At 36.7% G+C, this 14,937-nt stretch overlaps 2 protein-coding genes across 4 annotated transcripts in view; one reads left to right on the top strand and one right to left on the bottom strand.

Annotated features, from left to right (window-relative positions):
• The window catches only part of CFH (complement factor H), a 210,504-nt gene that overhangs the window by 132,106 nt on the left and 63,461 nt on the right, over nt 1-14,937 (top strand). The gene's annotated exons all lie outside the window — the stretch shown is intronic.
• The window catches only part of KCNT2 (potassium sodium-activated channel subfamily T member 2), a 115,437-nt gene that overhangs the window by 81,204 nt on the left and 19,296 nt on the right, over nt 1-14,937 (bottom strand). The window contains exons 2-5 of the mRNA XM_065743118.1: nt 12,512-12,591; nt 7,998-8,097; nt 1,557-1,613; nt 633-681 (exon numbers count right to left, since the gene is read on the bottom strand). Coding sequence (XP_065599190.1) covers nt 633-681; nt 1,557-1,613; nt 7,998-8,097; nt 12,512-12,591 — 286 coding nt within the window. The remainder of the gene's footprint in view (nt 1-632; nt 682-1,556; nt 1,614-7,997; nt 8,098-12,511; nt 12,592-14,937) is intronic.

Below are 14,937 nucleotides of genomic sequence, written 5' to 3'. Positions count from 1 at the left end.
ATGTAGATTGTTAACGCATCAAGATGTGGAGCAACACTGAAATCATTCTTCCCATTCCTCAATTATCAGTACAGTAATCCTATAAGCACTTTGCATTCCTTATAAAGAAATGAAATTACAGCTGAGTTTCTGCATTGGGTAGTAATATCAGTTGACTTTAGTGCTAGAAAAATGCTCATGCTAAGGTGGGTGCTTCTAAGGGCTAAAGGAAAGCCTTTTTTGTAACATACACTTCTAAACATGCAGGCTTCCATATTATGAAGTAACCTCAAATTTTTAATGGATTTTACATGAAAGCCCAAGAAATACATGTTAAAAAATACTAGCCATAAAAAAATTTGAAATTTAAATTCATTACTACAGCAAATAGTTACTCTAAACAATTCAACAGAGCTCGATTCTTCTATACAAAAAGGCTGTGCTAATTCTACAATATTTTGCTATAAAGTTTCTTACTTTATAAATACATAATAAAGGCATACAGATCGAAATCAGGTAGCTTAGATCAGCTTTATGTTTTTGTTGTGTTTGTTAATCAAGTAGATTTTTTAACTTTTTCATTTATCATTTAACATCAGGAAAATGTTATAGTTCAATACTGCAGTTAGTTAAATTGGCCATTTACTTATTACCTGTAATCCCCATAAAGGCAAACTTCGATTCACCCAAATAATAGGAGACCTGTTCATTATAACACAAAAACAAATACAGATTTTAAAAAAAGGAAAAAAAAGTTAAGAGAAAAAAATTGTACATATAAATGGCAATTACAGCAGCCTTATATTTAAAAAAATAATCCATGTAATAAGAATTTTAAATCAGTAGCTATCTACTGAGTATTGGTATCTTGTCTTTCTGTTATAGAGCCAATCACTAAATTCACATGGGAGTAATCCAACACCTACTGACACCAAAAAGTTTTATTGGCTTCAGTGGCTGCTAGATCATCCCCCGTGATTCTCAGAGGACTAAATCAGTTTGAGGTTTTGATTCTGGAGACGCATAGGAACTGTTATTTGTAGCAGGAAAAAGTAACTTGGCAGTTATTTTGTTTGTTTGTTTTCTGTATTTTTTTGGGGGTGGGGGGGTTGCAGTGTAATGTTGTAAATGGCATCTACATCATAAGAACATCACATCTTGTAAAAATACCATGGTGTTTTAGTAATTACTAAACCCAATGATACTTGATAGAGCATGACTAGAATCTGCTGCCCTCAATAGCACAGTAGGTTACCATTATTTACTGTTAGTCATAACTTTTTTCTAAATAATAAGTGTGTCCATTTTTTTTCAGCAAGATGTATAGACATTATGGGAATTCAGATCTTACAACAGCATGCAATCCAGCAAGTCAGTTACATAATCAGAGGATCAGAATTTTACAGGCAGTTCTGAATATTAGTGAAGTTGAAAGTAACTAATGGAGAGTTATGGAAATGTCACCATGAAATATTAAAATATCACGATCACAGAGAGAGTTGATTTGTCTTCCTGTCCCAGCCTCCCTCACACAATTATGTGGATTTTTGGTTTGCTTTTTTAAATGAGGAACTCACCAATCAATTGTTCCGGGTGTGTAATTTTGATTGTAACAATCCCGGTTTAATTCCTTACTGACAGTTGTCATCACATCAATGCAAAGTCCATTTTCATTAGCAAATGCACATGGGAACACAATCATAAAAACACATGGGGGAAAGGGATATTAGTTATGCTATTAAGAGCGTTCTATAAAATTCATGCAATAGTTTGAAACAGGAGACAATGAATATAAACATTTTAAGAAGTGAAATAATTTTTCAAAAGTAGCTCTGGATGTGTTCTGCATCCATAGAAAAAACTGTAAGCACTTCGAGTTACATTTTTTAAAGATTTAATTTTAAACATGATCCAATGTAAAAAAACAAACAGATAAACAAACAAAAAAAAAACCACTCCTCAGTGTATACTTTCAAAAGCTGAACTAAAAATAGTATGCACTGAAGATCTAGAGATTCCAGAAATCACACAGATAAGCTGGGATACTAAGAGCATATATATACTTGCCGTACTCTCAACAGAGGAGATTGCATCGAGCTACACTTCATGTTCTCTTGTGAGGATGTAAGGTTCATGCAACAGTAATTAGTGTAAGAAACTAGTGTCCTTGATTTATTAATAAAAAATAAATAAATAGAGCTTGTGGTGCACGTGATGTTATCTTGCCTTGAACTGCTGGTACAAATCCTCATTTTTGTGTAAGTTTCCTTGTTTGTCCCTGGCAAACAAGGTCAGCCGAAAAAGAAAGGGATCTACAAACCAAAGATAAGAAATAGCTAGAAATAGTATTTTTACAGACTATGAATGAGCCAAATGCTAAATGGTATCCGTTAATAAGAACACTTTATATCTTAAGCTTTGCCTGGTACATCTGGTTTACCTAAAGGAGTAAATGAAAGATACTAATTTGCACTGGGATGTCTGAAAGAAGGGAAATGAGTCTGTAGGGGGAGTCTATGATGAAAAGCATTCCTCTCAGAACTGGCATTTTAAGATCATCCACGTGATAGTGCTTTCTATGGCCACTGTGAAAGTGCACTGCGTAGTTTCATAAGTTCATAAGTTCATAAGGTTGGAAAGGACCTATAAGATCATCTAGTCCAACCATCCTCCTATCACTATCTCTACCCAACTACTAAATTAAGTCCTTTAGCACCTCATCTAAACGCTTCTTGAACAGCGCTAGGGATGGTGCCTCAACCACCTCCCTAGGCAGGCCATTCCAGTGCCTGACCACTCTTTCAGAAAAGAAATGCTTCCTCAGGTCTAATCTAAATCTTCCCTGGCGCAACTTGTGGCCATTCCCTCTTGTCCTGTCATTACTTATCAGGGAGAAGAGGCCTACCCCCTCCTCACCACAACCCCCCTTCAGGAAGTGGTAGAGTGCAATAAGGTCTCCTCTGAGCCTCCTCTTCTCCAGACTAAACAATCCCAGCTCCCTCAGCCGCTCCTCATAAGACTTGTGCTCCAGGCCCCTCACCAGTTTTGTTGCCCTTCTCTGAACACGCTCCAGGGCCTCAATGTCCTTCTTGTAGTGAGGGGCCCAAAACTGAACACAGTACTCGAGGTGCGGCCGTACCAGAGCTGAGTACAGGGGGATGATCACCTCCCTGCTCCTGCTGGCTACACTATTTCTAATACAGGCCAGGATGCTGTTGGCCTTCTTAGCCACCTGGGCACACTGCCGGCTCATGTTGAGCCGAGCATCAACCAACACCCCCAGGTCCTTTTCCTCTCTACATTCTTCAAGCCATTCTGCCCCAAGCCTATAGCATTGCATGGGGTTATTGTGGCCAAAGTGCAGGACCCGGCACTTGGTCTTATTGAACCTCATCCCATTTTGCTCAGCCCAGCTGTTCAGCCTATCCAAATCCCTCTGAAGGGCCTCCCTACCCTCAGGCAGTTTGACACATCCTCCCAGCTTTGTGTCATCTGCAAACTTACTGAGGGTACACTCAATTCCCTCGTCTAGGTCATCAATAAAGATATTAAACAAGATGGGCCCCAAAACTGACCCTTGGGGGACACCACTCGTTACAGGACGCTAGCTGGACTTAACTCCATTAACCACTACCCTCTGGGCACGGCCCTCCAGCCAGTTCTCCACCCAGAGAAGAGTGAACCTGTCCACACCACGGGCTGCCAGTTTCCTTAGGAGAATACTGTGGGAGACCGTGTCAAAGGCCTTGCTGAAGTCCAGGTAGACTACATCAACAGCCTTTCCCTCATCTACCTGTCTGGTCACCCAGTCATAGAAGGAGATGAGGTTGGACAAGCACGACCTGCCCCTGGTGAACCCGTGCTGGCTGGGTCTGATCCCTTTATTGCCATGCACGTGTCGTGTGATCTCCCTCAATAACATCTGTTCCATAACTTTCCCTGATACCGAGGTCAGGCTGACAGGCCTGTAGTTCCCCGGGTCTTCCTTACGGCCTTTCTTGAAGATGGGAGTCACATCGGCAAGCCTCCAATCTTGTGGGACCTCTCCAGATAACCAGGAATGCTGATAGATGGCAGAAAGTGGCTCGGCAATCACCTCTGCTAGCTCCCTCAGCACCCTTGGGTGGATCCCATCTGGCCCCATGGACTTGTGGGAGTTCAGATGGAGGAGAAGATCTCTGACCGTCTCTGCTTGAATCACAGGGGGTGCATTATGCACCCCGTCCCAGACTTCCAGGTCAGGGCAAGTACCATTTGGATAACTGTCCTGTCTATTAAAGACAGATGTGAAGAAGGCATTGAGAACCTCAGCCTTTTCCTTATCATCTGTGGTTATATTGCCTGCCTCGTTGAGTAAAGGAGGGAAATTTTCCTTAGTTTTTCTCCTGCTGTTAATATATTTGTAAAAGGGTTTCCTGTTCTCCTTTACAGCAGTAGCCAGCCTAATTTCAAGCTGGGCTTTAGCATTTCTAATTTTCTGCCTGCAGAGGGTTTCATTCAGCCTAATTATTTTTTTCACAACACAGCACTTGTAAGAATGTTTTATGGCAGTGGTTTAGGTATAAAGTCCTCAGGATGCATATGGGCAAAACTACTGACCAAATGAGGAACCATTTGGGTACAGGGCCTGTTTGTCTGGTATAGCTTTTAAGTCTGGTTCTTGGAGTTATATACAGAAAATACAAATATACTCTCTAGCCAGTGAATTATTAAATGTTTAGAAGGAACAAGGAATAAACATTTCAGGAAAGGCCTGGAGAATTAAGCAGTTGCAAAATGCAAAAGATCTCTGCATATGAATACAAAGCTATCAATATACTCCTGTCACTAGCAGAAGTGCTGCTGTTCTAATTCATTGTACATACTCAGCTATACCATTGCTGTCTAACACACTCATTTGGGCTCACTACAGTTCATAGAAGAAAATGATATAAACAGTTTCTTCATGTCTGAAACTCATCAACCGCAAAAACATCTGAATTGTGGTTTTCTATTCTTTTTGCATTACTTTAAATTGGATTCATGACATCCAGTTTTACTTTCTGTCATGCAATCATGCTTCACACTTCAACACCAAGTGTGTTATTTATTCAAAAACAGAAAGAATTTTATATTAAATATTTTACATTAAATAAAATTAAATTTTATATTAAGTATTATTGTTTCAATTTTTGCAAAATTCCTTCTCTAGCTCCAATAGTTTATCAACTAAGCATCTCTTTCGGAGCTTGGAGTTGAGGTTATTTTCTTTAAGTTGTGTTTATGTCAAACTGTATGCAAATTAATACAGTTGTTTGGCACTTTTGCAAGGTATTATAAAGTACTGTTCCCTGTGCATACTTCTGAACGTCTTAATGTTCAAACACCTCCCTCATTTCATATGACATGTCTTTTAAAATCTGAAATGTTACTGCTACTTGCTGTGGAGTGGCAAATAACATCAGGTTTGGAATCCCGCATTGTGATTTTATGAAAACTTGATTTGCTTTTTCTTTCCCTAGTCAAACTATTAAAAGCAGCACCTTGAATAACACTGTGAGACTTCTCTCTAAAGATCAGATCAATTTTTATCAGTTGCTGCATCTTACAAAATCACACTGATAGCACGTTCTGAAATAACATCTTGAGAGGGGACAATTGACTACATTGTTCAGTGTTGGACATAGTAGTCATAAGAAAAATCAGCAGGACAGGATCCGGATTGCATATTGGTGTTGAGACTTTGTGCCCCAGGAAGCCACTGCTATCTTTGCAGTTTTTCAACGATGTGGTCCTTATTTGATTGCTGTAACTTATTAAAAACATTGAAACTCAGTTTTGGCAAACTCATTTTCAATGAAACAATTTGGGGGTGTACATATATGCATATATATGTGAAAGGCAGCTGTGTCCACAAGGTACTGACAAGTAGCAGTTTTTCTCATTAAACTACTTGAGTGTCCCATGCTTCTCTTTTTCATAAAAAGACAGTGGATCTTCATGTAAAATTCATACTCTTTAAAAAGTAGGTCCAGTAGCACTATAATGAAGTCATTCAAAGGCACTTTATTGTTAATGACAGTGAGACACTGCTCACCCCAAGCTGCTTGGCATTTGTTTTGTGATTAAAAAGGTGGCCAGAACTGAAGTAAGATATATTTCCAGGTATACAGAATATAACTATTATTAAGGGCGCATGAGTGCTTTCTGCTTTTCTGATTCACAGAGGAAGCAGTGATTAGTTTTAAATATGTCCTTCTTTCTCTCAACTCACTATAAAATGCTTGTAGAACGTTGATGCAAAAATACTGTTATATTTTGGATGGAACACTGAGTTTCCGCAGAATTAACATTTCTTGTGGTCAGTCTTTTTAATATGATAAAAGAAACAAAAGGACACCAACTTTCATGGCTTTAGCTTTTCAATAGGAAGGCTAATTTGAGAAGAATCTAACCTCTAAGCAGGAGAAAAGAACAAGGTTGTCTGGAAAGCCAAAGAAGGCTGTGTGACGAGAAAATTTCAAGTCCCTGACTTGCTGTGGTGTTGTGTCTAAATTTCAGAGGTAAACTTTTCTTTACTAATGCTAAGGTTCTGAAGACTGCTACTTGTTTCCACTCCACACACTTCCTCTCCTTGAAGAGACATTCAGAGATATTTGTGGAGTCAAAATATACAGCTTTTTGCAGTTCTTGCTTTTCAAGGGAGATTTTTTCTATCCTTCTTCAGATGTTCTGATTTCTTACAAGTTTTGACAAAAGATTCACAAATGAATTTTCTGTACTTCTTATTCACACATCCCACTCCAGTGTACTGCTGAGGAAAGTCTATTTTCTTTAGCTCACTTCACTTCGGAGTTGAAATCCTGTATATTAGCTCTTCTAGAGCATTACCTTCGTAGTTTTAATCAATTTTATTCAATTATCAAATGTGCAAATTAGAATTCATACTTAGTCCTTTGCCTAACATTGTATGAAAAGTGCTAGTCCTATCGCCATGAGCTTAGTATTTGCAGCCACGCTTCACTTCATTCAGTATTTAAGGCTGACAGAAGCAAGTCAAGTGAAAGCAAGTAAGTTAATTGAAAAAGGTGTTTGTTATCATTCTGAACTGATAATATTCAGTATTCCCATGATATAAAAACAACTGGAGCAAAAGACTGCATAAATGGTAATTATTTTTTCAAAAATTAGTGATTGATTGTGCAACACATTGGAAAAAAGCTGAGTAACCAATGGCCTGTTAGGAATATACTGCCAGCCGTGGGTATTCAAAGAATTGTGCATTAGAATGATGGAACATCACAAGTACATAATGTCCTTTTGGTCTCCTCCTCTTATAGGCGTTTAGAGAAATCTGAGCTAGAATGCTATCATCAGCATCATCTGTGTGAAAACTCAGTTTCATGTATTTGTCTGACTCTCTCTAGGATCTAGAATTTTAAGTACGACAGCTGATATTGTAGTATCTGTGGCATGGTTAAGTCACAACTGTGTATGATACTTTTCTTATTTCCAAATTATATTGGAAGGACTTTGCATTTAAGTGTCTGAGAACTTCTGAATAGCAACATAAATATTCTCTGGCAGGAGACTTAAACTTCAAATGAACTAATACTTATTAGTAGCTGTTCTGCCAGTTGATGCATCAGAAAAATAGAAAAAAAAAAGAAAAAGAAAAAAAGGAAAAAAAAGAAAAAGAAAAGAAAAAGAAAAAGAAAAAGGAAATTAAAAAGAAAAAGAAAAAGTAAAAGAAAAAGAAAAAAAAGCTAATATCCAGAGCTGTTTCATTTACAAGACAAAGAACAATGGTCTTCTACAGCTCTGAACCATCCCAGCTGATGTGGATATTAATTCCACATAGCTCCTGTCCTATGTTTTATGACCACAAAACATAGAATACTTGTGTGGTAGATTTATTCTCTGGGAAATCATTCATAGATCCCACCAAAATATTGTTCCTTATTCATTTCTTCATAAAACTTATTTGTTTTATATATGTTAAACAATGCTTTGAGAGAAAATAACAAAACAAGTATTACCATTCATGTCCTTGTGTAGGATCATCCAGGAGCACACGAATTATGTATAAGAAACAGCTTAGTAGCTTGAGTGAAAAATTGAATAACCGTATTCTCAGACCTATTTCAAAAGGAACAGAAAGAAATTTAGACTCTTAATAGTTTCATTAACTTTTAAGATAAAACTAAAAGGAACTAAAATAGCCATGGTACAACAGAACAAAGGTCTTTCTAGCCAATAAGCTATACCTGATATTGCCCTGTGGCTGAAAAATATATATATACAGATATATCAGATACATATAAAATAGACCTTTCCAATTTCCAGAAATCTCTGGGTTAAGATTTGGACCCTTTTAATGTGGAGATCTAGGTGGTTATTTTGTTTGAAAGCTATTCTATACCATTTACTGTTCCTGAGGCTTGGATCTTTTGTAGTTTTACACATTTCTTCTCTAAAGGGAACCAGAATGACATGCAGTATTTGAGATGCAAGATACAGTAACAAGAGGAAGACGTACTTTCAACCATAGGCAGAGGATATCCAATGGCAAATATTTAATTATTAATATCTGACAGTCTTCATGTACTAGTTTCTCATACAGAATACGTTAATAGTGTCCTAACATAAAATATTAAACTGTGGATGTTTTATGTTGAAGTTGCATAATTATGCATCCAAGAATCAGGATATCTGAAAGTCATGCTGAATGTGCAACTTGAACTGATTCAACAACTTCTTCCATGGCCTATATGAATACTGAAATGTTCTACCTAATAGGTCTCAAATACTAAATACTATCACAGAATATTATGGCATGTCTTGAATACCAAACATCTACAGCAGAGACTGGGTTTCGCCAAAGGAACCCACATGAGCAATTGGTTCTATCTCGCAGGCATTTTAATTCGGTGCTAATAGGAGCCACTGCCTACTACAGCAAAACTTAACTGCATTTTAATGAAGTTTTGCAGTCATTAGAGGATCGATGTTTAAATCCTCAGTCTTGTTATTAATTAGTCTTAAAATTAATGAGGGAAGGCAACCTTAGGCACTACATTTCTTTTCAGTTATGTGAGTCAGGAGTCCAGTTCTGTAGAACTGAGCCCTTCTGTCCAAAGCAGAACATTTCTGACTGACTGGGTCTCGCATAGATCTGATTTCATTTGCCCTGAGTACATTTAATTTTTGAATTGCAAATATGGTTTTGTGCAAAATAACTGTTTCTATTACTTGAGAACGACATTCTCATCAAGCATACTCAACTCTGTGTGCAAACATGCCCTATGAAGCTGCACTTATCACATAAGAACTGGATGGACTTTTACAGCATCTCATCATCTGTAAACTAGGAGTTTAAATCCTGTGTTTAAGTCTTGACCATGAAAAGTCTCACAGCTGTTACTGTGTGCTGCTATGCTATTATTTGACCAGGGAGTTTTTTGTTGTTGTTATTTTGTTGTTGGCTTGTTGTGTTGTTGTTTTTTTTACTATGCTATAATCTTGCACATTTTTTAACTGTTGCTGAAGAAGACACAAATTATTTGTCTATGCTAATGCTTTTACAGAAGTCTTCTGAATAGTTACTGTAACAATTAAGCCATTATAAAAAGAGCAGATAACCTGAAAACAAAAGAAGACAACAGAAAAAGAATTCTTTCCTCTATCCGTTTTGTGTTAGCTAATTTCTTTACTTTGATCTAATGTTTATCACTTCTTTCTTCTGTTCTTTAACTCTGTAAATGTTTATCTTGATGTTAAATGGTTCTTTTCTGCACTGATAATGGGCCAACTTCTAATAATAATTTGAATTTAATGTTCTAAATACCAAAAGAAAATAGTGCTTTTATGACTTCAAATATAAATCAGTACACTGTACCTATGCCCCTGGCTGCTGTCCTAAATCTTAAAACTCTCAAATGTTGGACTTGAAAGACTGAAAACTGCTTATCTAGTCAATATTAAAATTCCCGACCTCTTCCATTCTATACTTAAAAGTGCTTCAGGTTCCAGATTTCCCAACTAGGCTGTTTCCCATAAAATGAGGCAGGCTTTTCACTCCTTATATGTGTTTGTGAAAGGGCTCTAGGCACTGACATAGAATACATACGGTGGTCTGGGTTGCATGGATGGGGCAGACAATAGGATCTGGCTGTCATATGAAAGTGGTTCAGGTATTACAAAAGTAATGTAGAACAGACTTCTGTGTATCTTCTGCTTTAGCTTCTGGAAATAATGTGCCCTGACAGAGGAACTGCACTCCTGCCAAAGCTGTAATAATTCACATTAGTAAATATTTGTTGTTCAAAATATTCTGTAGTCTCATAGCTAGGGATGTCATCTGAGAACTGGAAGAAACATTTTTTCCACTGTTATGGAGATCTAAGATTTCACATAAGAGGAGGAGGCAGTTACTAGAAGGCTGGAATCTAAAATAGTGTTTTCTTTTATTACTTTCACACAAAGAAAGTATTTCATAGTTCTATTTGCTTGTTGACTATTTTGGTCCTCTGTTTTACATACATGGCTTGATTTAATTTCTTTTTCCTTTTTTCCATTCACTGATGGATTGCTCAAGTAGCAGGGTCATTTGCACAAAATATCTCTACTTCGATATTGATGCCTGAAACTTGTATTGAGCTACATCTATCTTTTACTGTTTTGAATAGTTTAATGAGATTGTAATTTTACCTTGTCCCAAGCATGATGTTAAACGTGTTGTCTTCTTCAAAAGAAACTGTCAGTAATAGTTTCAAATCTGTTTGCTTTCTGAAGTAAATGTAACTGTATCAAACTGAGAAGGAAACATTAACTTTGAACAGGTATCTGCTATCTTTTTTGCAGGCAGTTTTGAGTATAAAGTAACAAAATCAGTATTGATTAAATATAATGCAATTTTATTTTATTTTATTTTAGTTTAGTTTTTGGGTTTTTTTTCTTAAATTATGACTTCTTGATACTACCCTGACAAGCATTTTCAGAAATTAATTCTCCAGTCTGGAGATCTGATCTACATGAAAGCAGGAGTGACAGGGACAGCAGCTGAAGATTTTATTATCACCTTCCATTTTTCTTTTGTCACGAATCTCTAACACAGATGGCTTTTAGCAAAATCATCTCAGTAGCAATTGGCTTTAGTAGTTAGATCAAAATATACTGTTAATAATTCATATCTTGATGACAGTTATCTGTTTTATACTGTCTCCACTGAATTGAAAATTTGCTTATTTTTTCCTTTGAGACTTATTTTAAGCTGTTTGTGATCTTGGCAAGCACAAGCAAGTCATAAAAAATGTCTTTTACTTATTTGTAGCTGGTTGACACCTTTAAAATATCTTTTGTGTACTGTTTTAATTTTATTATAAACTTGTTTGCAAAAGGTTGAGTGGTAGCTAAGTTGAAATCAGATGTAAATGGTCTTATTTTATTAGTTTATAAAAATGTGTTCAGAACAAGAATAATGAATGAGGCAGTTGATATTTCATGCCTGCTTCTGGTCTAATTGGATTGGTATTCTATCAGAAAATCATCTAAGTTGTGGAGTAATATCACCAGAGCATGTGATCTTACTTCTCAATCTCTGATGTTCTAAACCTACTTGTGAAGTCTTGGACTAGTGAAAACTATTTGGAGAACATCCATAATTTGATATACTGTCTTGAGAAAATAATTCAGTAGACTCAGTAATGACAGGAACTGGATACACAGTATGTGAAGGAAGGTTTTTAGTGTTTTCATTGAATCCTAAGATCTAAAGGGACATCTTTTTTCATCAGTTCCCTGATACCTAACATAATCCCCCATAGGATCAATCTACAGTAGCTTCCCACTCCTTCTTAATTCAAAGAAACTTCCATAACATTTCTTTTCCAGAAGTAATACTCTTTTATAGCTCAGTATGCTTTTCTGTCTTGTCTCTTACTCCACTATATGCTATATGAACTCCCTTGGATAGCTTCCTGGATGTATGTAAACACAAATGTCTTAGTTTCTCCACATAATTGTCTTCAGTGATGGGTTATGAATTTAAATCCATATGTCACTGAAAGTACACTGCTAAACTGGACTAAAAAGGTACTGTATTTATGAAAACTGAGAATTTGGTATAAATTCTTTACTAGTCTCCTTACCAAATTACTCTTTTGTTTTTGTACGAAGTTTGACGCTTAGTTAGGAGTACTGGATAAAATTAAACAGTACTGCAAAAGTACCTAGTTTTTTGTTTTTATAGCCAAAAATCTTTGAGGTGCTTTGCTTTCTTAGAAGTAAGGTCAAGCAAGAATCATTGTTAAAGCTGACATTACCATTATGACCATGCTCATTACCCTAAAACAAAAAAATCTTTTTTAATTTTTAATACTTTTTGAGTGTTACAGAACTAATGTAAAACTGACTCCTATAGGGCAAAAAAAAAAAAACCACAAAAAAACTCTGCCAAGAATAAAATTAATAACTTTGCTGTTGCCATCAAAGGAATTGGATTCTGACCAGAGTATTACTATTAATGCTTAATAGAAATTAATCATCTGCTTACTTGATCTTTGGTTTTTGATGAAGAAAAGCTTTAGTCTCTCTTTAAACGTATTTTCATTCATATAGAATTCAACTTGCACCCTGAAACATGAAAAGAAGGATTAGAATTGAATATGGAAGACATTAAATAATCATTTTTTCAAAATAACTTTCCTTAATCTGTTCTTCCTATATGACTGGAGGAACATTTACTCTTCAGCCAAAGGCTTACTCAGATTTGAATGACTTAACTTAAAAAAAACTGGAGTTAGTTACATATATAGTTTAACCCCTTTACATCCAGAATCACTTTTGTAATCCTTGGACACTCTGCAGTGAAAAAATTGGAATCTTCTATGTTTTTAAATTTTGTTGATTCTTCCATCTTTGTTTAACTATTTCTGTAAAGTTGGCACTGTAATGATTTTTCCTATCTTATTCCTATATTTGTTAAGCATTCATGTCTGAATGTTCACCTTTAATCAAACACTCCTGCCCCAAACAAACCACCCTCTGAACTTCATTTTTTGTCACAGTAAAATACTGAGACCTGAAAGCAAAATTATATTGCCATTATCCAACACCATACAGAAAACAGCTCCCCTTCCTGTTTATGCTACTAAAACAGTGATATTTCCTCTCCTCCTCAGTTTGCCCAGACCTCTTTTGTGTCATGTGAACTCATGCAACAGTGTTAAAACTACAAGGGAGATGAACAGCATTGTGGAGTATGCTAATTGTATAGAAAAACTTAAGCAATTCTGAAGCTGCGCTGCCTACCCTAATATAAATGCAGCATTAGCTCCATTTTCACAGATGTCCTTGCTACATTCAACTAATTGAACTTCTCTTACCAATCTTACTTCTCCAGTGATGAATCCCCATTCACTTTATCCCTGGAGAAGTCAGTACTTGGTGTGGGAACCACCATACTACTGCTCCTTAAGGGGACAGCATGAAAGTGTAGAGGGAATTAAACTGCTTCCTATTCAAAGCATGATGGAAGATAACTATTCTGTAACTTAAGATTTTTAACTTCTGTGCAATTAAATGTTTGATGGAGTTAAATCCTATCATATGCTAGCTTTCTTGCCCTACCTGGCTCTGCTTTTTTTTAGAGATAACATTTTTAAACAGCTGTTAATAAAGAGAAGGAATGTGTCTGTCTTCCTCTTTTTAAATTAAGAGTGGACACAACTGTGTATTGAGAAGTTTAAGCTCATAGGGATGCCCTAGAAACTCCCACCAGCCTAGTTGAAAAGTCCATCGATGAACAGCCTATTTCTGAGCTTTGATTGAGGTTAAGCACAGACTGAGTGTTGTGCTGTTCAAGACAGCTGGAGTTACTGGCACTAGCAGAAGTACAGCTTAGATCATTGGTAACAACAAGGAAAGTTAAAGAAGCATGTCCAGTGGTTAATTATGAGGTCAAGCAGGCTTGTGAGGGCCTGAGTTTCACTTCAGTTCTTTTCACAGTATCACAGAATTGTAGGGCTTAGAAGGCACATATTGTAGAGTCCAACCCCCTGATAAAGCAGGTCGCCTTGGAAGGTGTCCAGATGGGTCTTAAATATCTCTGGAGAAGGAGACTCCACAGCTTCTCTGGGCAGCCTGTTCCAGTGCTTTGCCACTCTTAACAGTCAAGAAGTTGTTCTGTGTGTTTATGGAAGATTCCCCAAGGTATTTACTGTCACTGAGTTAGTGACAGTTTTAGTGGGAAACATTTATTGTAATTTGGCAGCTGTAACATGATAAATGTATATACGTAATCTTCAAGGATATATTTCAGTAGGTAAACAAAGTGGCATAAGCTACTGAAGTGAGGGACGTTATTTAAAAGGAGCAAGCACGTATTGGTGATCTTCTTTTACATGTTTTAAACTCCTATCAGATTTTAGGTAAGAAAATTACAGTCATCACTTACAATGAAAGAACAACATGTTAACAGAAAGCTGTGAATTAATGATACGAAGGAAAGAGGATGTGGGAGCTAATCAGACTCCTATCACTGCTGCTAAGAACTGCTCTGATAGCCCTCTAGCAGCTGTCTGCTTCTACCTCGCTTCCCTTAGCAACCAGTGCTCACAGCAGACTGGAATTCCACACTGCAGTAGTTTCCATGGCAAAATGTATTACAAATGCTGCTAACACCACTCCTATGGCTCAATTCTTCCTTCCTCTATGATTATTTTTGAAATTCACTAAAAGCTACACTAGCCTTCTACGTTTGCAGGAAATGCATTATTACACACATAATCACCACACAATTCCATCATACTCTGGCTGCTGGACAGAGAGTTTCTCATTTAGTTTGCTATTTACTAGGAATAAATGACTGAAGGAGCACTGGTAGTGATGAGGACAAGAGCCTTTGGATACTGTTCTTTTTTTCAATATTCTCCTTTTTATTTCCAGGGATATCAGTCATTGTGCTTCAGTCATTGTTGT

The sequence above is a fragment of the Cyrtonyx montezumae genome, unplaced genomic scaffold, assembly GCF_038088225.1.
Source record: "Cyrtonyx montezumae isolate F1298 unplaced genomic scaffold, pur_monq_1.0 scaffold_1, whole genome shotgun sequence".
In the NCBI taxonomy this organism is placed as follows: domain Eukaryota; kingdom Metazoa; phylum Chordata; class Aves; order Galliformes; family Odontophoridae; genus Cyrtonyx; species Cyrtonyx montezumae.
Note: the sequence above shows the minus strand (reverse complement) of the source record. Positions and strands in the feature narration are given on the sequence as shown.